The 21788-nt window shown below is 40.0% G+C and overlaps 1 protein-coding gene across 2 annotated transcripts in view; it reads left to right on the top strand.

Annotated features, from left to right (window-relative positions):
- kalrna (kalirin RhoGEF kinase a) overlaps positions 1-21788 on the top strand; it is a 609141-nt gene that overhangs the window by 102381 nt on the left and 484972 nt on the right. For both annotated transcript variants that reach the window (XM_034186645.1, XM_034186644.1), the window contains exons 3-5: positions 5701-5815; positions 15957-16149; positions 20848-21021. In XM_034186645.1, coding sequence (XP_034042536.1) covers positions 5701-5815; positions 15957-16149; positions 20848-21021 — 482 coding nt within the window. The remainder of the gene's footprint in view (positions 1-5700; positions 5816-15956; positions 16150-20847; positions 21022-21788) is intronic.

Below are 21788 nucleotides of genomic sequence, written 5' to 3'. Positions count from 1 at the left end.
CAACAGCTCTCCAAGGTGTGATCACTCCGTTTTAGATGCAGACTAACGAGCAGATCTGATTTGATGCAGGTGTTAGTTTTGGGGATGAAAATTTACATGGTGATTCCATAATTTATTCCTCAGAATTGAGTGAGTCCATATTTTTTTTTTACCTCTGCTTGGTCTAAAAAAGTAACCGTTACTGACTGCCACAATTATTTTTCCTGATTTCTTATAGTGTTTCTTAAGGCCTGAAAGTTGCCATTTGAAATGACTTTAGTTTTGTGTCATGTCTGTAAACTGCTTTTTTCTACAAAATTAAACAACTGAATGAACATCCTCCGAGGCCGGTGATTCCATAATTATTGCCAGGGGTTGTACATTCTGTCGCAAGCAGGCGCTTTAATTTTTACAGACCCACAAACAGAGACGGTGGCGGAAGACATCAATCACATGTTTTTGTATTGTAGTGTCATTCTAAGTGTTAAATAAAACAAATTTTACAGTCATCTTCAAAATTCACTTTCAATATAATGGGAACATTTTTTAAATTTTGACCCCTGTGCAATTCTTCATTGACCCCTATTTGGCCCCCGATTGAAAATTCAAATGGCTAACATTATTTTTCTAAAATATTTCCCAAAAGGTATCCACAGTCAAATTTTGGTGCTTGTAACCAGATTTGAACAATTCCTCTGCAAATATTCTGTTATCTGCTGCACTAGTAGCATTCAAACTGGGGGTGTGATGTAAGTGTTTGGGGCAAGCCGTAAACTCAGCACTTCTTTCACTTCTTACACAGACGGCAAATATTTTTTTAGATTTATTATTTTTTGTCTTGCTAGATAATGGGATTTCTTTTCATCGCAAGTAGAGTCGACTGATGGCTGTGGTAAACGCTGATGTGACGTTGAGGCACTGTGACACTTAAGTTAATTTTCTTATTGTGGAACAAAGAACTGGCATTCTCTGGTTCAGGCTGAAAACACAGGGACTCCTTTTAAATTGCTACATTCATTCAGCAAATGACAAGGAACTATTTTGCTGCACATTTTGCTTTAAAAATGGATTGTAAAAGTTTTAGGCAGTGCTACTTGAACAGCCAACGAGAGGGTTGGGGTTGGGGGGGGTGCACATCTACTTGGGCAAGAGTGTGGTCATGGTACTGCATGACATAAAAGAAGGAGTTTTTAAATATTTTTTTTACCCTGCTTCAATTTATGCAGTTTCTTGCACAAGGTCATTTCAGAGCAGTGGTTGTGCATTAACAGGTAGGTGCAGTCTGTAGGTCTAGTCTTTAGGTCTAGCCTGACAGCCAGACTCATCTGAGAGCTCATATTTCATACGAGATATGCCTTGAAGGGCTAAGATGGTGCAGGTTTTGTGTGTGACTGATCGCTTTAGCAGGTGGTCTTACTGATGAGCACGACCCTCAATTTACAGTCCTGATCATCTGTGAAATCACCAGCTGCAGTGTTTGGTAGCAAGGAAACCCTGCAACATTTGAGCCCTACATGCCCACCCTGTTCTAACTTGTGCATTGGTTAAGCTTCATGCCAACTTTAGAACGTTTGAGACTTATTGCTCCATAATTGTTCATTCCCCGTTCAACTTGAGTTAAGGGCCACTGCAGTGCTGAATGGGGACTGCAAATTATTGCCAACAACCATTTTTGCTCATCTGTGAGCATTGGTCATCACCATCATAGTGTAGCCATGTGTTTCTTTGTTGTATGTAGATTTTTTTCAGTATTAAAAAAGATTAAAAAAAGGAAAAAAGCAACAAAACAAAAAACAATAATGCTGTGACTGTTGGTCTAACAATGACAGATAGAGATCCTGTCAGAGCGCAAAATACAGAGAGATTGCAGTTTAAAAGTGTTTTGACAACTATTAGTAGCAGTTTGAAGAGTGTAAAGCAAATCTTCAAGCAGGGTCAGACTGAAGGTGTGAGTTTGAATTTAATACTAATTTCAAGTTATTTTCATTTATACAGTGCCAAATCACAACAAGGTTGCTTCAAGGCGCTTCACACAAGTAAGGTCTAATCTTACCCAACCCCCAGAGCAACAGTGGTAAAGAAAAACTCCCTCTGAGGAAGAAACCTCAAGCAGACCAGACTCAAAGGGATGACCCTCTGCTTGGGCCATGCTACAGACATAAATTACAGAACAATTCACAAAACGAACATACAGAAATGTTGCCGGTGCACAGGATGGTTTCTGGAACAGATACCACACCCATCTCTGGATGGAGCCTCACCTCAAACGGAGAGAGAGAAAAAAAAGCAGAATCAAGCATCAGAAAGACAAATACTGTGTAATTTGTCAGCATTAAGCAACAGGAAAAACAGAAGAAATACTAAGGTGATCGATCTCCGGCCACTAGCCCTAAGCTTCATTAACCCTCTGGGGTCCGAGGGCATTTTTTGGACAGTTCACTCGCCTGGCATAAATGTTTTATTATTGCTGTTAACAGCTCTCCCTGCATCCCACAATCAAGTTTTATGTCTCTTTTTTTCAGGACAACCTGTGCTTTCAGAATATATATGTTTTTGTTGTGTTTTCTAAGTGTAATAAAGGTTTACAATCAAAAATAGGCAAGGAAAAAATAAAGCGAAAAATAATTTTCCACAGTAACGGAATACATGTAACGGCGTTACGTAATTAGGATACAAAAGAAAGTAACTGTATTCTGGTACAGTTAAAGAAAAAAAGACGTTTTCAGATTACAGGTATTTTTAGTAAAAATGGGGATTAGTTTGCAGGATTACAATTTTAATGCATTTTATGATATTATCTGTATATAATATTTTCTTTTTCTTTGAAACGAAAACGTCCCTTCATGGACAGCGACATGATGTATCCTAACTGGGCAAAATATTGATGAAGTTCCGGGATGTTAATGCATTTTCAATGGAGATCCGCGACTGATCACGCTCAGAAAAATGCTCACAAAATACGTGTTAAAATGCCATTTTGACCTGGATATCGAGCCAGTAAAATTTAATTATATTCAATTATGTCAGGAAAGTATTAAACCTACTCTGACACCCACACATTCTCAAATATTAGTGTTGAAAGTTACACGAATCTGCGCTGTTCAAGCTGCTGAGCTGAGGTGTCCTGCTGCTGTGTTCAACGCAGTGCGGCTCCTAAAACCATTACAATACATTTATATATATTATATTTTTACACAATTATCCTTTATTGACCGAGTTTCATTCATGAAGTCAGTGGTGTGGGTACACATCTCTATGTGTGGGTGTGACTGTGAGCGGCACAGCGCAGGTCATTATAATCTCATTATTTTAAGGTGCAAATTAAAAAAAAATCCCCAGTCTTGTCGAACAATTTTAATCACTAACGACAAGTATTTTAACTAGACATTGGTCTAGCAGTGGAAAATATCAACTAGACTTAAGTGAAGAGTTGATGGTCCGTGTCATCGGGCGACACAGGTACGGCAGGAAACATACAGCTGTTTATCATTCAAATATCATGGACAAAGTGACAAGAATAACAGTAAAAACCACTTACTTATGGAAGGAAATATTGTCTCCTTTGTTCCTCCGTTTGTGGCTTTGCCAACATTCACAGCTTTCTGGCATATTCCACCTGTTTCTTGAACTTCTATGTGCGCAAATCACTAACTTGCCCGGAATTAAAATGGTGATCACGCCTCCTTACTGACAATATTTACTTAATGTTTTTCATTATGATTTTGTTCTTATTTTGAAAGTTCAATAAGTGGACTGATATGTTAAACATGGTGCAAATGCTATGTGAAAGACTAAAGTAAGGTAATTTTATGTTTACTGAACAAGTAGCAGACTTTTTTTGTTTTGTATATTATTCTGCAAGCCACTTTTAATTACAAATTCATCCGCACACCACCCGAGTTTTCATTATCCTTCATTTATTTGGCATTTTTTGTTGAAAATTTAGCAGGTGAACACTGGGTGTGTTTAAAACAATATTGTGGTGCTCTTAATTCATAATGTAAAGTAAAACAGAGCATGCCATGTAAAAGAAACAGTTTTATTTTTGCTTAATAAACTGTACTATGTGGTCAAGACTATTTCTATTTAGTTTCTTTTGTCTGTATTAGCATATTTGATATTGGAGTAATCCAGAAGTAATTGAAAGTAATCAAATTACATTACTTTAATATTATGGTACTTGGATTACGTTACTGACTACATTTTTCAACAGGTAACTAGTAACTGTATCGGAATACATTTTTAAAGTAACCCTCCCAACCCAGTTCAAAACACACAGCAAACTATAATAAATAACTGTTTTGCCACTTTTTAAAGGTAATTTGAGGTCTTGTGTGAAATACTGTACAACGAAAAGGTTCAAACAATAAACACAAATGCATATTTTGAACAGTATATATACAAAATGGTCTATGCATTTTGTTGTCCATTGATATGGTAAACAGTGCTTTACACAGATAAATCAACAGAATTATCCAGTAACATTCACATGCAAACTTGTGGAGCAATCCTGATAGTTACACACTCTTTGTTTGAGCACGTGAGATTGTCATCAGAGGCTCTCTGTTTTCACTGATCACTGTGCATAATGGTGCAGGGCACACTGAGTATGTACTAATAGTATGTACTCATTGGAGCACCCAGGGGGCTATTCAATTGGCCCAACTAGTAACATATCACTCCTGAAAACGATCTTTGGCTTTTCACGCTTCCCTACGATTGGATTTTGGAAAACCATGTGACGGTGAACCAGTTCCGATTGTTCACTCACATTGCGCACGTCATCACACAGCTTCTATGAGGAGTACAAAGATGGCCGATGGCTGGTTCGAAAGTCCGCGGAGTTAACTTTTAGCAAAAAAAGTACGTTTCTATCTCATATCATTAAAAAGTTATTTATGATTTAGTAAAGCTTGGTCTTAGCCGTCGTATACGATGGTGTCGGTTAAAAGACCCAGAATTTAGATAAAATTGAGGTCGCGGCATGCTCCGTTTCCGAATAAAATGAATTAAAAGAGTAAAAAGTGTAGTAACATACTATGACAGTATGCTAGCCATACAAAAGAGAAAATAAGTGTGTCTTAAGTCTGGACTTGAAAGTCTCTACAGAATCTGACTGTTTTATTGACACAGGGAGAGCATGCCACAGAGTTGGCATCACTGCATCAGTGTGAAGTAACAGAGTGCCAAAGATGTAAGGCCCCATTAAACAAAAGACAAAACATTAGTTTGTCATCCTCGACATCAGGAAAAAGTCATGAGGGATGGTGGATATTTTTTTTTTTTTAGTTTTGTCTGATACAAGAGAGAAGGATTTTCTTCAAAAGAAGATGTGAAATTTCAGCTACAGTTTTCCAGAAGTCACACGGAATAGAATGTGCCAGCACAGAACTATAAATCCCCGAGGATCGGTTCAAATCCCAGCCTCACTGGAAAATCACTAAAGTCCCTTTTACAAGGTCCTTAATCCCCTAGTTGCTCCCAGTGTGTAGTGAGTACCTTGTATGGCAGCACCCTCGCATTGGGTGAATGTGAGGCATTATTGTAAAGTGCTTTAAGCATCTCTTACAGATGGGAAAAGCGCTGTATAAATGCAGTCCATTTACCATTTTTATTAGGGCCGAACACCAGGAAAAACTGTCCAAAAAAGTGTAACTGCTAAATAAGTTTGATAAGGCTGTGTGTGCATGTGTGTGTGTGTGTGTGTATATACACTCACAGGTGGGCGAGATAAGAGAGGGGGGCCAATTCTCACATTTCCTGCCAGGAGCAACCATGACCGAATAAAACAAGAAGATCTGAGGAGGCTGGTTACATATCTATCTACTGTACCAAGGTATGTATATATACACACACACACACACACAAACACACACACACAAATTGTCATTGTTTGACATACTCATCCTCAGTCACAACAATGAAATGATGGAGATAACAGCTGACTTTCTCAGACTGTTTGAAGTCACCTGTTAACTACGCCGCTTCCCCCAACCATCATTTTAAGCATTTTTTCTTTTTTTGCATCTCACATGCCTGGAAAGTCCTTACCATGTCATTTCGGTCCTTCACACTTTATTTTTAGTAAATGCTATTAGGCAGCGTTAGCATGCTTAAAAATTTCATGCAATTTACACACTAAATAGTCAGTGACTCTCCTCATGTCCGGTGAAGGTGAGTGCTGTCTCTCACTTTATATATTCGTAATATTCAAACTTTTCAGCTAGTTGACTGTAGGGCCGCATGACATGGCCAAATTATCGAGTTTCAATATTGAAGCCAAATATTATATATCTTATATATATATCTTTATCGATATGATATACAATATGACTATAATTTCACACAAAGTGCAGCAACAGTGAAAATTAAACATTCTTAAACAAAACAGTAATAATACCACACTCATTTTGCGCTCATCATAAGGTTAGGATACAGTGCCCTCCAAAAGTATTGGAACACTTGGAATTTCACACATTTTAATTTGCTTACGCCATTTCAAATACAAGAAAAAGTATAAAAAATAAAAATTTCTACAGTTATCTTCTTTAAACTCAAACTGAAAGCAAATATCTACAACTTGATATAAATGAAATACAAATATAAAAGCCATCTTGGCTTTTTGTTGCACAAGTAATGGAACGCTTTGGTATAACACCTATAAATAATAATCAGTTTTATTGCCAGTTTTCTTCAGACAAGTCAGGGGTGGATACATGAACATTTCCAAGTCACTAAATATGTCTTGGACTTTATTTACATCAGTAATGAAGAAACACAATTTTTTTTTTCACCAAAACATCAAATCTAGGCTTGCATCTCAGATGTACTTTCTGGCAAATTGTAGCTGAGCTTTCACGTGTGCTTTTAAAGAAAATCCTCCTCTACACCACTTCATGAGGAAGCTATATTTTATATTTTGTAATTAATTTATATCAAGCTGTAGAGATTTGCTTTCAGTTTGAGTTTAAGGAAGATAATTTTAGAATTTTTTTTTTAAATCAAATCAAAACAATTTTATTTATAGCGCAACAAACAGTTGCCCCAAGGCGCTTTATATTGTAAGGCAAAAGCCATACAATAATTACAGAAAAACCCCAACGGTCAAAACGACCCCCTGTGAGCAAGCACTTGGCGACAGTGGGAAGGAAAAACTCCCTTTTAACAGGAAGAAACCTCCAGCAGAACCAGGCTCAGGGAGGGGCAGTCTTCTGCTGGGACTGGTTGGGGCTGAGCGGAGAGAATCAGGAAAAGACATGCTGTGGAAGAGAGCAGAGATCAATCACTAATGATTAAATGCAGAGTGGTGCATACAGAGCAAAAAGAGAAAGAAACACTCAGTGCATCATGGGACCCCCCGCAGTCTATGTCTATAGCAGCATAACTAAGGGATGGTTCAGGGTCACCTGATCCAGCCCTAACTATAAGCTTTAGCAAAAAGGAAAGTTTTAAGCATAATCTTAAAAGTAGAGAGGGTGTCTGTCTCCCTGATCCAAATTGGGCGCTGGTTCCACAGGAGAGGAGCCTGAAAGCTGAAGGCTCTGCCTCCCATTCTACTCTTAAAAACCCTATGAACTACAAGTAAGCCTGCAGGCTGAGAGCGAAGCGCTCTATTGGGGTGATATGGTACTATGAGGTCCCTAAGATAAGATGGGACCTGATTATTCAAAACCTTATAAGTAAGAAGAAGAATATTAAATTCTATTCTAGAATTAACAGGAAGCCAATGAAGAGAGGTCAATATGGGTGAAATATGCTCTCTCCTTCTAGTCCCCGTCAGTACTCTAGCTGCAGCATTTTGAATTAACTGAAGGCTTGTCAGGGAACTTTTAGGACAACCTGATAATAACGAATTACAATAGTCCAGCCTAGAGGAAATAAATGTATGAAATAGTTTTTCAGCATCACTCTAAGACAAGACCTTTCTAATTTTAGAGATATTGCACAAACGCAAAAAAGCAGTTCTACATATTTGCTTAATATGTGCATTGAAGGACATATCCTGATCAAAAATGACTCCAAGATTTCTCACAGTATTACTAGAGGTCAGGGTAATGCCATCCAGAGTAAGGATCTGGTTAGACACCATGTTTCTAAGATTTGTGGGGCCAAGTACAATAACTTCAGTTTTAAGTTTAAAAGCAGGAAATTAAAGGTCATCCATGTCTTTATGTCTGTAAGACAATCCTGCAGTTTAGCTAGTTGGTGTGTGTCCTCTGGCTTCATGGATAGATAAAGCTGAGTATCATCTGCGTAACAATGAAAATTTAAGCAATGCTGTCTAATAATACTGCCTAAGGGAAGCATGTATAAAGTGAATAAAACTGGTCCTACCACCTTGTGGAACTCCATAATTAACCTTAGTCTGTGAAGAAGACTCCCCATTTACATGAACAAATTGTAATCTATTAGACAAATATGATTCAAACCACCACAGCACAGTGCCTTTAATACCTATGGCATGCTCTAATCTCTGTAATAAAATTTTATGGTCAACAGTATCAAAAGCAGCACTGAGGTCTAACAGAACAAGCACAGAGATGAGTCCACTGTCCGAGGCCATAAGAAGATCATTTGTAACCTTCACTAATGCTGTTTCTGTACTATGATGAATTCTAAAACCTGACTGAAACTCTTCAAATAGACCATTCCTCTGCAGATGATCAGTTAGCTGTTTTACAACTACCCTTTCAAGAATTTTTGAGAGAAAAGGAAGGTTGGAGATTGGCTTATAATTAGCTAAGATAGCTGGGTCAAGTGATGGCTTTTAAGTAATGGTTTAATTACTGCCACCTTAAAAGCCTGTGGTACATAGCCAACTAATAAAGATAGATTGAGCATATTTAAGATCAAAGCATTAATTGTATGGCTTCCTTGAGCAGCCTGGTAGGAATGGGGTCTAATAGACATGTTGATGGTTTGGAGGAAGTAACTAATGAAAATAACTCAGACAGAACAATCGGAGAGAAAGAGTCTAACCAAATACCAGCATTACTGAAAGCAGCCAAAGATAACGATATGTCTTTGGGATGGTTATGAGTAATTTTTTCTCTAATAGTTAAAATTTTATTAGCAAAGAAAGTCATGAAGTCATTACTAGTTAAAGTTGAAGGAATACTCGGCTCAATAGAGCTCTGACTCCTGGGGTTGTTCTTATTTTCTTCAATTAGTGATGAGTAGTAAGATGTCCTAGCTTTACGGAGGGCTTTTTTATAGAGCAACAGTGAAGATCTTCTAAATTAGTGAGACGCCATTTCCTCTCCAACTTACGGGTTGTCTGCTTTAAGCTGCAAGTTTGTGAATTATACCAGGCACTTCTGATTTAAGGCTCTTTTTCAGAGGAGCTACAGCATCCAAAGTTGTCTTCAATGAGGATGTAAAACTATTGACGAGATACTCTATCTCACTCACAGAGTTTAGGTAGCTACTCTGCACTGTGTTGGTATATGGCATTGGAGAACATAACAAAGAAGGAATCATATCCTTAAACCTAGTTACAGCGCTTTCCAAAAGACTTCTACTGTAATGAAACTTATTCCCCACTGCTGGGTAGTCCATTAAAGTAAATGTAAATGTTATTAAGAAATGATCAGACAGAAGGGGGTTTTCAGGGAATACTGTTAAGTCTTCAATTTCCATACCATAAGCCAGAACAAGATCTAAAGTATGGTTAAAGTGGTGGGTGGACTCATTTACATTTTGAGCGAAGCCGATTGAGTCTAATAATAGATTAAATGCAGTGTTGAGGCTGTCATTCTCAGCATCTATGTGGATGTTAAAATCGCCCACTATAATTATCTTATCTGAGCTAAGCACTCAGACAAAAAGTCTGAAAATTCACAGAGATCTCACAGTAACGACCAGGTGGACGATAGATAACAACAAATAAAACTGGTTTTTGAGACTTCCAGTTTGGATGGACAAGACTAAGAGTCAAGCTTTCAAATGAATTAAAGCTCTGTCTGGGTTTTTGATTAATTAATAAGCTGGAGTGGAAGATTGCTGATAATCCTCTCCCTTGGCCCGTGCTACGAGCATTCTGACAGTTAGTGTGACTCGGGGGTGTTGACTCATTTAAACTAACATATTCATCCTGCTGTAACCAGGTTTCTGTAAGGCAGAATAAATCAATATGTTGATCAATTATTATATCATTTACTAACAGGGACTTAGAAGAGAGAGACCTAATGTTTAATAAACCACATTTAACTGTTTTAGTCTGTGGTGCAGTTGAAGGTGCTATATTATTTTTTCTTTTTGAATTTTTATACTTAAATAGATTTTTTACTGGTTGTTGGTGGTCTGGGAGCAGGCACCGTCTCTACGGGGATGGGGTATTGGGGGGATGGCAGGGGGAGAGAAGCTGCAGAGAGGTGTGTAAGACTACAACTCTGCTTCCTGGTCCCAACCCTGGATAGTCACGGTTTGGAGGGTTTAATAAAATTGGCCAGATTTCTAGAAATGAGAGCTGCTCCATCCAAAGTGGGATGGATGCCATCTCTCCTAACAAGACCAGGTTTTCCCCAGAAGCTTTGCCAATTATCTATGAAGACCACCTCATTTTTTGGACACCACTCAGACAGCCAGCAAGGAGAACATGCGGCTAAACATGTCACTCCCGGTCCGATTGGGGAGGGGCCCAGAGAAAACTACAGAGTCCGACATTGTTTTTGCAAAGTTACACACCGATTCAGTGTTAATTTTAGTGACCTCCGATTGGCGTAACCAGGTGTCGTTACTGCCGACGTGAATTACAATCTTACCAAATTTACGCTTAGCCTTAGCCTGCAGTTTCAAATTTCCTTCAGTGTCGCCTGCTCTGGCCCCCGGAAGACAGTTGACTATGGTTGCTGGTGTCGCTACCTTCACATTTCTCAAAACAGAGTCACCAATAACCAGAGTTTGTTCCTCGGCGGGTGTGTCGGCGAGTGGGAAAAAACGGTTAGAGATGTGAACAGGTTGGTGGTGTACAGGGGGCTTCTGTTTAGGACTACGCTTCCTCCTCACAGTCACCCAGCCGGCCTGCTTTCCCAGCTGCTCGGGATCTGCTGGGGGACAGCTAACGGCAGCTAAGCTACCTTGGTCCACACCAACTACAGGGGCCTGGCTAGCTGTAGGATTTTCCAAGGTGCGGAACCGAATCTCCAATTTGCCCAGCCTGGCCTCCAAAGCTACGAATAAGCTACACTTATTACAAGTACCATTACTGCTAAAGGAGGCCGAGGAATAACTAAACATTTCACACCCAGAGCAGAAAAGTGCGGGAGAGACAGGAGAAGCTGCCATGCTAAACCGGCTAAGCGCTAGTAGCTGCGCTAAGCTAGCGGATTCCTAAAAACACACAAAGTGAATAATGTGTAAATAATTTAGAGGTGATTCAGCAGAGATAGTGCTTTAGTTAAGGCACGTGAAGATTACACTGTGAAACAAATCGTTATCTAGTTATCTAGATCAATCTAACTACGCAGATTAAACAGCTAACAGATACAGCAAGGCACCGCTGTGCTCCGGAACAGGAAGTGATACAATACCGCAGTGAGAGCCAACCACCATTAGAGGCAAGCCATGGAAATGGTATAAACAAATTTAAATGTGTGAAATATCAAGTGTTCCAATATTTTTGAGAGCACCTGAGAAACATTCAGGGGCAGGTGTATTTTTAAGTGAAATGCATCATCCTTATTCATCCTTATTTTTAAATGAAATGCATCCTCCTGGTGTCACTCAGAGAGCAAAATGAAGAGGTTATTAAAATTCACCGGCTTTCTTACGTTCTCACATTGCTCCACCACAGCTACACAAGAGAACCGTGGTGAAGTCCACAGCTTTTATACAGAAATGAGCAGGAATAAAGCAGCTGTATTTCATTCAACCTGAGCATCTTCACGTTACATTTCATATAAGCCAACAGAGCATGAATCAGCTAGCTGTCACCAGAGAAACACGTATATATAAGGCAACCGAAATTAAAGGAGAAATGCTGCTTTTAACAACCTGGACCCCATTTCTGGCATAAAATACGGTCGTTAAATCACCGATATAACTTTGATGTCATTAGGAGTCCATGGTTCGGATGATATGTTCAGGTTCAAATCTGGCTTGAAGCTTTTTCTTCTACTCAAGGCCCGGTCACACAGCACTTAACGAAGGGCAATGAAGCCCAAACGAAACACGAAATCTGGACTTTCGTTGACTTTTGTTGGTGTAGGGAAAAAACCACAGGATGAATATAATAATGTTTTGGAATATTGAAAATTATCACTTGTGGATAATTTTATACTGGGTCACCACCTAGTTCAAAAGATAGGTCCTTGTAATTTAAGCATTCATTAATTGATTAGTCTCAATTTAATTAATCACTCTCAGTTTAATTAATCAGTCTTAGTTTAATTAATCAGTCTCATTTTCTAAAGGATAAGCTCCGCAGGTCAGATCCGACACCCTCTGTAAAACCATACAAAAATCACAGACAACTTCACACATTTAAGATATTTATTTAACCCTGGCAGGAGTTAAATAACAGGACATATCACGGTGATCAATTTAATTATGACAACCTTCGATGAGCAATGATTATGTGATGTTCAGATAATTTGGTTTCGTAGCGGGAGTTTTAGGAGTAAGATTTGTCCTAATTTAACAGGTAATTTACTTTGGTATTGTTAACCTGAGAGAAGATTAATGATTTTGAATAGAGTTAAATAAAGCCGCTCTGTTTATCTGACGACATAGCCTGGTCTTACTTGCGCAGTGCAGCGAGTCTCCGTGAGGTCCGATGCTGGAATCGTCTGGTTCAGTCGACGCTCTGTCCGCCACACAGCTTCGCCAGGGACCTTGACAAAGAGGCTCTGCAGTTCCGACCTGCTCGGTCTTGTCAGTGGCGGGGATGATTTCTATTATTGCGGTGCTGTGATTTTGCGGCGGCAGTTCAAGTCACTGTGGACGTCTCAGCTGACCTGGATGTTTTTCCTCTGCAGCGCTCTGGAGTATGGCTCGTCAGAATAAAGGTTTGAGCGTCTTTATTCTCTGTCAAAAATAAAAAATTTGTCTTTCGTCGTTGTCTTTTTGGAAGCTTAGTCGAATCAGAATTCAATGCAAAATTAGCTGACTTTAGAAGAAAAATGTTCTTGAAAGGAATTTGGAGTTTGAAAAAGAAAAAAGGTTTTAATTTGAAAATTCAAAAAAGGAAGTTAAATGCGCTGGCGCGTTTAACTTGACAAAGGTTGCAAAAGTTATCTGTTGGAAAATAAATTCTTGTCGGTACGCCAAACAAGAAAGAACTTAAGTAGCACGTGGCTTTAGACAAAGAGTCATAAATCTTGACGGCTTTAGGCGCGTCTTTAGACTCAAGGAAAAGAAGAGAGAGGAGAATATATATATATATATATATAAGAACACACTAAGTAAATATTCCCCAATGAACAGAGTTATAACACATCAAATATAACACTTTCATGCATGCATAGAAAAGAGTGACATGTTTCCTTTTCTCCTTTTTTTTTTTTGTTCTTTTGCTACAACAATACCATGAAATTGCCTTTTTAAAATGTGGTTACACTTTTGGAGTCTTGCAGGAAATCAATCTTGTCCTTCCCAAATCGTCCCACAGGGGTCACTCTTATTCCATGGTTCAATTTGTATTTATCTGGCAGAAATGTAAAAAGCATAATATTTAGTCAATGTCAACCAGCGGAACTTTGCCATAATCAGTGAATCAAGAGTACTCCTTCAGTGAGCTGTTTTTCTTTGAGTTTAGTGTGAAAAACATCTTTTCAGGACTTTTGCTGAAGAAGGTGTCTTTCTGTGGAGGTTTTTTATGTGAGAGGAGAGTTGAGTTGCATCTGGTTTGGGGAGCTGATAAGAATTCACAGCTCGTGTGGAATGCTTTTTGGGCAATCTTAAATCTTGAAAGTGTTGGGTTTTGTTGACAGATCCAAGCCGTGTATGGCTTAAAATGTCTCCTCTTTGACACCTGGAGATATACAAGGCCTTGCTGTATGGGGTTTCTTTCTTTGAAGAAAACCCAATGGCCTCATCTTAAAGCAAGCTTAAGATGTTGGCTGTTTGATCACAGCTTTCCCCTACATTGGCGTTGTTTAACCTTCGTGGAGCTTCATTCCTGCAACTGGAACTTTGTCAGGATTTTTAAACTGTTGAAAAAGTTTAACGAATGCCACCGAAAACCTCAGTTCATCCGTATTTTGTTTTGCTGTAGTTCTTGATGGTTTTTTATTATTTGCTTAGTTTTTGTAACGTTAGCATTTAGTTTGACTTTGTTCGAAGAGCTGAATGTTTTCACACAGTACAGAAGCCGGTTTGTGACCGCTGCTGTGGAGGAGAGATGCAGCTCCTCTGCTGGTGTGGGGCTTCTGCCGCAGCGTGTGATGTGGCGAGTGCTGCTGTGGTCATGCCGTGGTGCTAGCTCACCAGGAAGAATTTGTCTGCCTCTCCGCCAGCGCTTGGCACTCCGTGATCGTGTTGTGATTCCTGTACTGTGCGCACCTGAGGAGAGAATTGCTGCACAAAAAGTACGGCCGGAGATGCAGCATTCTGTCCATGAGCTCTGAAGGGCTTGCTGTCCTCCAGCTAGTGCAGAGAGAAAAGCCTGCTGGTCCTTTCAGCACCTCACAGTTAAAAAGTTTTGAGGAAGTGATCCTTGTTTGCTGCATATTTGTTTGCAGCAGGGGGCTTCGCAGGAGCGAGATCAGCCTTGTTTGTTTCCGTGGAAATGAGGGCCGTCACGACATAATAGTATTTCGTGTCATCTCCTGTGATCAAAGAGGTTCTCTCAGAGCGAACTGTGCCTTGGTTTATGCAAACCAGGCCGCAGTTTACAGAAGCGTGACTTTGAGCCATCAAATGTGGAAAAACCTCCAGCAGCAGTGGGCATTCTCGTGTGAACAGTTTTGATCCACAGAGGTGTAACATATGAAAACAGAAAACCTAGTGTGTGAGTCGTTTGAACATTTGAGTTGCTAAATCATGTATGAAACAGTCCTTTGGTGCGTGCGTGTACATACGTTACAAAACATCCAAACACTGAATGCATTCATGCAGAGTGAATCAACTAGAGAGAAGGTGAAGCGCGCACGTGTGTGTGTCTGTCCGAACTAGTAATGCTTGATCACACAGCCACAGCGCCGGTGATCAGAAACACCAGGGTTTTGAAAAAATATATAGTCAGGATATATATATGTGTATATATATTAAGGGTGTAACGGTACATGTATTTGTATTGACGGTATGGGACGTTTGGTTCGGTACAGAGCTGTTCACGGGTAAGTTCGCGTTGCATTTTTCTGGCAAAAACTATGAAGGTTGAATAAAATTGAACAGGGCTTCATGCTGGAACTGTTGTGCTGGTCTTTACTTGTGGAAAGGTTTTGTTAAAATCTGTTTACTAGGAATGCATTTTTTATAATATTTCATACATTTGTCATTTATTTGAGAACATTTTATTTAATTTATTACCAGGCAGCACTTTGTAATTATTTTATTTTCCTGTTTGTATAATGTTATAATAAATTGTTGGTTTAAACAACAAGCAAATTTAGTTTTTGCATTTTGTTCCCATACTGTCCCGAAAATGAACCGAACCGTGACCTCAGAACTGTGGTACGTACCGAACCGTGATTTTTGTGTATTGTTACACCCCTAATATATATATATATATATATATACATACACATTATTATTATTATTATTAACATCACTTTGAGCAAATGGGATGAGTTGATTAATGAAATCACCAGGTGGAGTTGGTGGTTACAAAGAAAACCTGTACCCTCTCAGCCTTGTCTGGAACCAGTTTGACGCCAATGATCTAAATAATACAATATTGACGAATATGATTATTAATTAGTTTGTTGTGGCACTTGACATCATCTGTACCGGGTATATTGTGTGTATTGAGCTCAAAATTGCTGAAATGGTCCTGTGAATAAGTCTGTGTTCTTGTGTCTCTCTTCTGTTTGCAGTGAGGATGTATGTAAGCGTGGATTCACCGTCATCATTGACATGCGCGGCTCTAAGTGGGAACTGATCAAGCCTCTGCTGAAGACACTTCAGGAATTTTTTCCAGCAGAGATCTGTGTCGCTCTGATCATCAAACCAGATAACTTTTGGCAGAAACAGAAGACAAACTTTGGCAGTGCAAAGTTTACCTTTGAGGTTAATGGCTTTTTTTTTGTTTTTTTTGTGTTTGTTTGCTTCACCCAGCACAGGCTCTGTGTAGGAGTAAAACAAGATTTCGGTAATACAACTTTTACCTTATCTAAAGTTTTAAATCGCATCAGTCACTCTTTTCTCTGGTCACGTGCTATGTCACTGTGACCACGAGGACTAACACCATTGGCTGAGCACTGTGTTGTCCCCATGGATTTGGCAGCAGTGAATCAGGTGGCTCATTTTGTTTTTATCCTCCCAGTTTGAAATATGGGGGAATATAGTGATCAGCATGTCCATCTGTCTGTTAGTGCGATAGCTCAACAAAAAGTTGAGCAGTTTCATTCATATTTGGCAAAGGGTGTACTTGGGTGATCCCATGATACCAGTTGATTATGGTGACCTCAGAATCAATTTCAAGGTCACAGAGGACATTCAAGATATAGGTGAGCCCCGTAAACTTGTGCACACGTAAGTCGCGATTCAGCTTTATTCTCTGTCAAGTTGTGCACCCCAAAAATTTAGACTACTTCCATTTTTTAGACTAATCTATACTAAGTCCATTTTGATTTGACCGTTTTTGGGAGGGATTATCACTGCAGACGTTTCTGGATGATGACTTATTCTTGCAGGTCAGGGATGAGGGCAGACAATTCGTGCGGCAGATCCGACTTGTGGCGGGCACGTGTATAAATTCTGGCTCATTCTGAACCGGCAGTCAGGAACTAAAGAGATGCATGTGTGTAAATTCTGTCCCAATATGAACCAGCAGTAAGGCTCTACAGAGTCCCATCCAAAAAACTATGAATCATCCGCACTGTCAGAGCCCTCATCGCTGACCTTCAGCAGCCTGAGGAGAAAGAAAAAGATCCCAAACCCACTCCAGATGAAGAAATCAGGTTCCGTCCTGGCCGTTGAACAACTCAACAGCTCTTCACTCTCAGAAGGTTCGTGGAGGGTGTCTGGAGTATGCCCATCCAGTTTACATGCGTTTTGTAGACTTGAAGAAGATGCATGATTGGGTATCCCAGGAGATACTGTGAGAGGTGCTGCGGCAGTATTCGCTGTTTCAGCATTTCCCATAATGCCCCTGGTGGCCGCCTGCTTTTCCCAGAATGCACCGCAGTGCCAGCAGAGTTCCGGTCTGTAAACAGGCGTCAAAGCAAGGATGTGGATGGCGTTAATTTAGCAAGTTCACGGGCGATTGTGATGATTATACTTGCTCCCAAGTTGAGAGGGGTATCTAGAGGAGGTGTAGCACCTGTGATGGACTTCTGCTGTGCCCTGATGTTGTCTTATTGTCCATACTTCATGAGATGTGTTTACACTGTGAGTGCTGAGCTCCTGTCACCTGAACTCTGCTGAAACCGACCTCTCGTGTGAGTCACGGACTGCCAGACGGCGCGAGACTCACAACTGCGAAACATTGAATGGAGAGTGAGGGGGTCCCTTTTCAGGGCCATCCAATCTCTGTACTCCCAAAACGAGAGCTGCTTTCGGGTTCTCAGCAGGAAGTCGGACTCTTTTCTGGTGGGGCTTAGCCTCTGCCTTCACCTTGTCACCAATGTTGTTTGTGATATTCATGGACAAGATATTGAGGCATAGTCATGGGGGGGGGGGGGGTTCTTCAATTTGGTGGGCTCAGGATCTCATCACTGCTTTTTGCAGATGATGTGGTCCTGTTGCCTTCATCAACCTGTGACCTTCAGCACTCACTGGGTCAGTTCACAGCCAAGTGTGAAGCCAGTACGATGAGGATCAGCACCTCTAAATCTGAGGTCATGGTCCTCAGCAGGAAACCAATGGATTGCCTACTCTGGGTAGGGAATGGTCTTGCCCCAAGTGAAGGAATTCAAGTACCTCGGGGTCTTGTTCACGAGTTAGGGGACAATGGAGCATGAGATTGGCCGGAGAATCGGTGCAGCAGGGGCGGTATTGCATTCTTTTTGCTGTACTGTTGGGATGAAAATGGAGCTGATTGAAAAGGCAAAGCTCTCGATCTTCAGGTCAGTCTTCGTTGGTCATGAGGGTTGGGTCATGAATGAAAAGACGAGATCGCGGGTACAAGTGGCCGAAATGAGTTTCCTCAGGACGGTGGTTGGTGTCTCACTTAGAGATAGGGTGAGGATCTCTGCCATTCGTGAGGAGCTCGGAGTAGAGCCACTGCTTCCTTTGCGTTGAAAAGAGCCAGCTGAGGTGGTTTGGGCATCTGGTAAGGATGCTCCCTGGGCACATCTAGCTGAGAGGAGATCCCGGGGAAGACCCAGGACTAGGTGGAGAGATTTTATCTTATTTTATCTTATTTTATCTACACTGGCCTGGGAACACCTCAGTATCCCCCAATCAGAAGTGGTTAATGTGGCCCGGGAAAAGGAAGTTTTGGGGTTCCCTGCTTGTCCATGAGAAGATGTATGCATGTATGTATTATCTGGTGTTTCTGCTTTACTCTATGGTTGTGAGAAATAGCCAGTAACAAATGCCCTGGATAGCTTGTATGCAAAGAATCCTTGGGTACTGGTGAAGTGAAGTGAATTTTTGTCTAATGAGTAGTTGTCAGGGGAGAGCAGATCAAGTATAATACTTGCATCATACATGAACATGAGTTGTGTGGCACATTTTCCTGACCTTGAGCTTGCACACTGGTGCCCCATTGCTGAGACTCTCAGTGGCTGGACACACAGGTGTGCCAGTCAGGGTGCGGGGCATTTTTGAGACGTGATAGTTGTTTTAGGCTCCTTAACCTGATCTAGATGGAGCAACATGCCATCCATTTTTACACACAGCGGGGGTTGGAGCCTATCCCAGCATTCATAGAGCGTGAGGCGGGGTACACCCTGGTCAGGACACCAGTCTGTCTCAGGGCCACATATAGACAAACAAACACATTCACACGCACACCTACGGACAATTTAAATCCACCTAACCTGCGTGTCTTTGGATGTGGGAGACAGCCGGAGCACCCGGAGAGAACCCACGCAAACATGCGGAGAACACACAAACTTCACACCGTGCTGCCCTCTATTTTTACAGTGAATGATTAAACCTACATCTATCTAGAAATATATTTCCCGTGGGTTTGAGGTTTTGAAGTTTGAAGTTGATTGATTACTGTAACGACCCCCAAATGGGGTGTGAGAGTACAGAATACAATAAATATATAAAACAATAACTGTACAATGAAAATATATAGGTTACAAACAGTACACACACAACAACAACACGTAATGCAGAGTTCCAACTCTGCACCCTTAAATAAATAAATTAAAACAAAATAAAACAACTGTTAAATACTCGTAAGCCCTACTACGATACATTCAAGACCACTAAAAATAAATATTATAGGTTTAACCTAACCGGGCGAATAACTGGTCTGCCACAATTTGTAGTAGTAAAAGTACTTGTTTGAGGTACCTCTAGTTGCACGACATTATATAAGTTGTGGAAATGCTACATCACAGCATTCACAAACTTTGCTAGGTTTTTTAATTTAGAGATTCTCTTACAATTGAATAATGAGTTCATGGTATAGATATTTGCATTTCCCATACATTTTTCCCCAAATATTTTTCTCTGTCTACATTAAAATACTCACACCTAAATAAATAGTGGAATTCATCACCAACCTCATCCAAGTCACACATTGGACACATCATCTCTCCCCTGTTTCCCCCATAAAAACAACCCCTATTTACAGGTAGATAGTGATTCCTACAACGAAATCTACATAAATTTATCCTATCTACATTATCCAACTTAATTAAGTAATCTTCCATATTAAGCTCATCTTTAAAAATTCTATCGTTTGTGCATTGGCTGTTGTCAAAAATCTTAGCTCGCCATTTTTGTTTAGACATGTCATTCAATCTGCGTTTAAAAGCTTCTTTAAAGTGCTTACTATTAAAAGTATTCAATTCATTAGTCTATATGTTGCTAAATCCTGCATTATTAAGTGTGGTTTCTACCATCGCAACCCATTTCGATGTAAATCGTGTCTCAGGGTCTGTATGCATAAATTTCAGTAACTTATACAAAATCACAGACAATTTGGACTGTTGGACTGTCATCATTCTACTCCAGAAGGCAACTATTCTTTGCCTAACCACACCTATTAATTCATTTGAACCTGTTTCACAGTAAACCATGCAACTTGGAGTGTAACTCGCAATGTTTAGAATTCCTTTATGGAATTTTCTGTAGAAAACTTAAATTTCTGTGATATCTTCACACCCCCAAATTTCACATCCATATAATAAAATAAGCAACACCAACTTGTCAGACAGATCACACTAAACATCCACTGGGAGCTTCAGTCTACGGACTTTTGATGTCATACTAAATAGAGCTCTTCTGGCTTGAGTAACTTGCTTTGCAGTGCACTTCCGATGAGTTCCATTATAATTAAACTGTACATCTAGATAAACATAAGAATCAGCTATCTCAAGTGGGTCTCCACCAAAGTTAAATATAGGCTTATTTGTCACAGATGAACAAAGATACAGTCGATAGATATTTATTGTTTCCAAGCCTGCAGAAATCATCCCAAAGGACTAATGGCAGGATTGGCTCTTTTACCAGTCATAAAATGTAAACCACATAAAGGTAGAGAATGGCGTGGAACAGAACTGTCATTTCATTTTGATACAGCACCTATGGCACATGCTTATGGTTTTAAATTTGTCTTGTACATTTCTTCCTGTATACCAGACCAGCATGGTGTCAGTCGAAGGTCTGTCCAAATTGGTGGATCCATCCCAGCTAACAGATGACTTTGAAGGGTGTCTGGACTACAACCATGAGGAGTGGATGGAGCTGAGGGTGTCACTGGAAGACTTTTTGTCCAATGCTGTTCACCTACTGTCCAGATTGGAGGATCTACAGGTGACTCAAACACAGAGCATCTTGAGCATCAGTGATATGATGATTTTTTTTTTCTGTGGAATTGAATATTTAAGTTATTGAATGTTGTTTGATTTTTTTGTTTTGTTTTGTTTTGTTTATTTATTTATGTATTTTAAACCTTTAAGTCTGTGGAGAACCTCATTGTTTCTGTTCTTGATTTAACCAGACATTAATTAGACATCTCATGAGCCATTCAAAAAGGATTGGCATTTAGGGTATTCTGGGTATTTTATAACAGACATAGGGGACATCTTCACCATTAGCACTGTTAGCAGGTATCAGTAGCTTGGTGATGTTCGCTCCACTTTACTGTACAGTTACTGAAGCAATAAGCAGGCCATTATTTTAATCCTGGTACCCAAGCCACACAAACTGTTATGAAAACCACAAAAACTAAGCGCCAATAAAACACCAAAACTAGGGTTAGCCTGTTAGCGTTGGCTTGTTTGATAACACTGACATAGGGCCGTGTAGAAACACCTTCATTACCAAAACCAAGGTCTGTCATGTATGATGCCAAGCTTCAGAATGCAAGGATAATTAACACCTGAACTCTTTCTTAAGCCACCTTGACACTTGGACGAATTTGAGCCCCACACTGCTGCACAATTCGTTGTGCCAATGCGATCCACTTTGTCCCGCTGGATGCCACATTATATAAAATAATTTCGTAGCAGATGACACATTTGCTCTCAGAACATGGCTGATGAACCCATCTCGCATCACTCTCAGAATCACAGAGAAAT

This window comes from Thalassophryne amazonica, chromosome 14 (genome assembly GCF_902500255.1).
Source record: "Thalassophryne amazonica chromosome 14, fThaAma1.1, whole genome shotgun sequence".
In the NCBI taxonomy this organism is placed as follows: domain Eukaryota; kingdom Metazoa; phylum Chordata; class Actinopteri; order Batrachoidiformes; family Batrachoididae; genus Thalassophryne; species Thalassophryne amazonica.
Note: the sequence above shows the minus strand (reverse complement) of the source record. Positions and strands in the feature narration are given on the sequence as shown.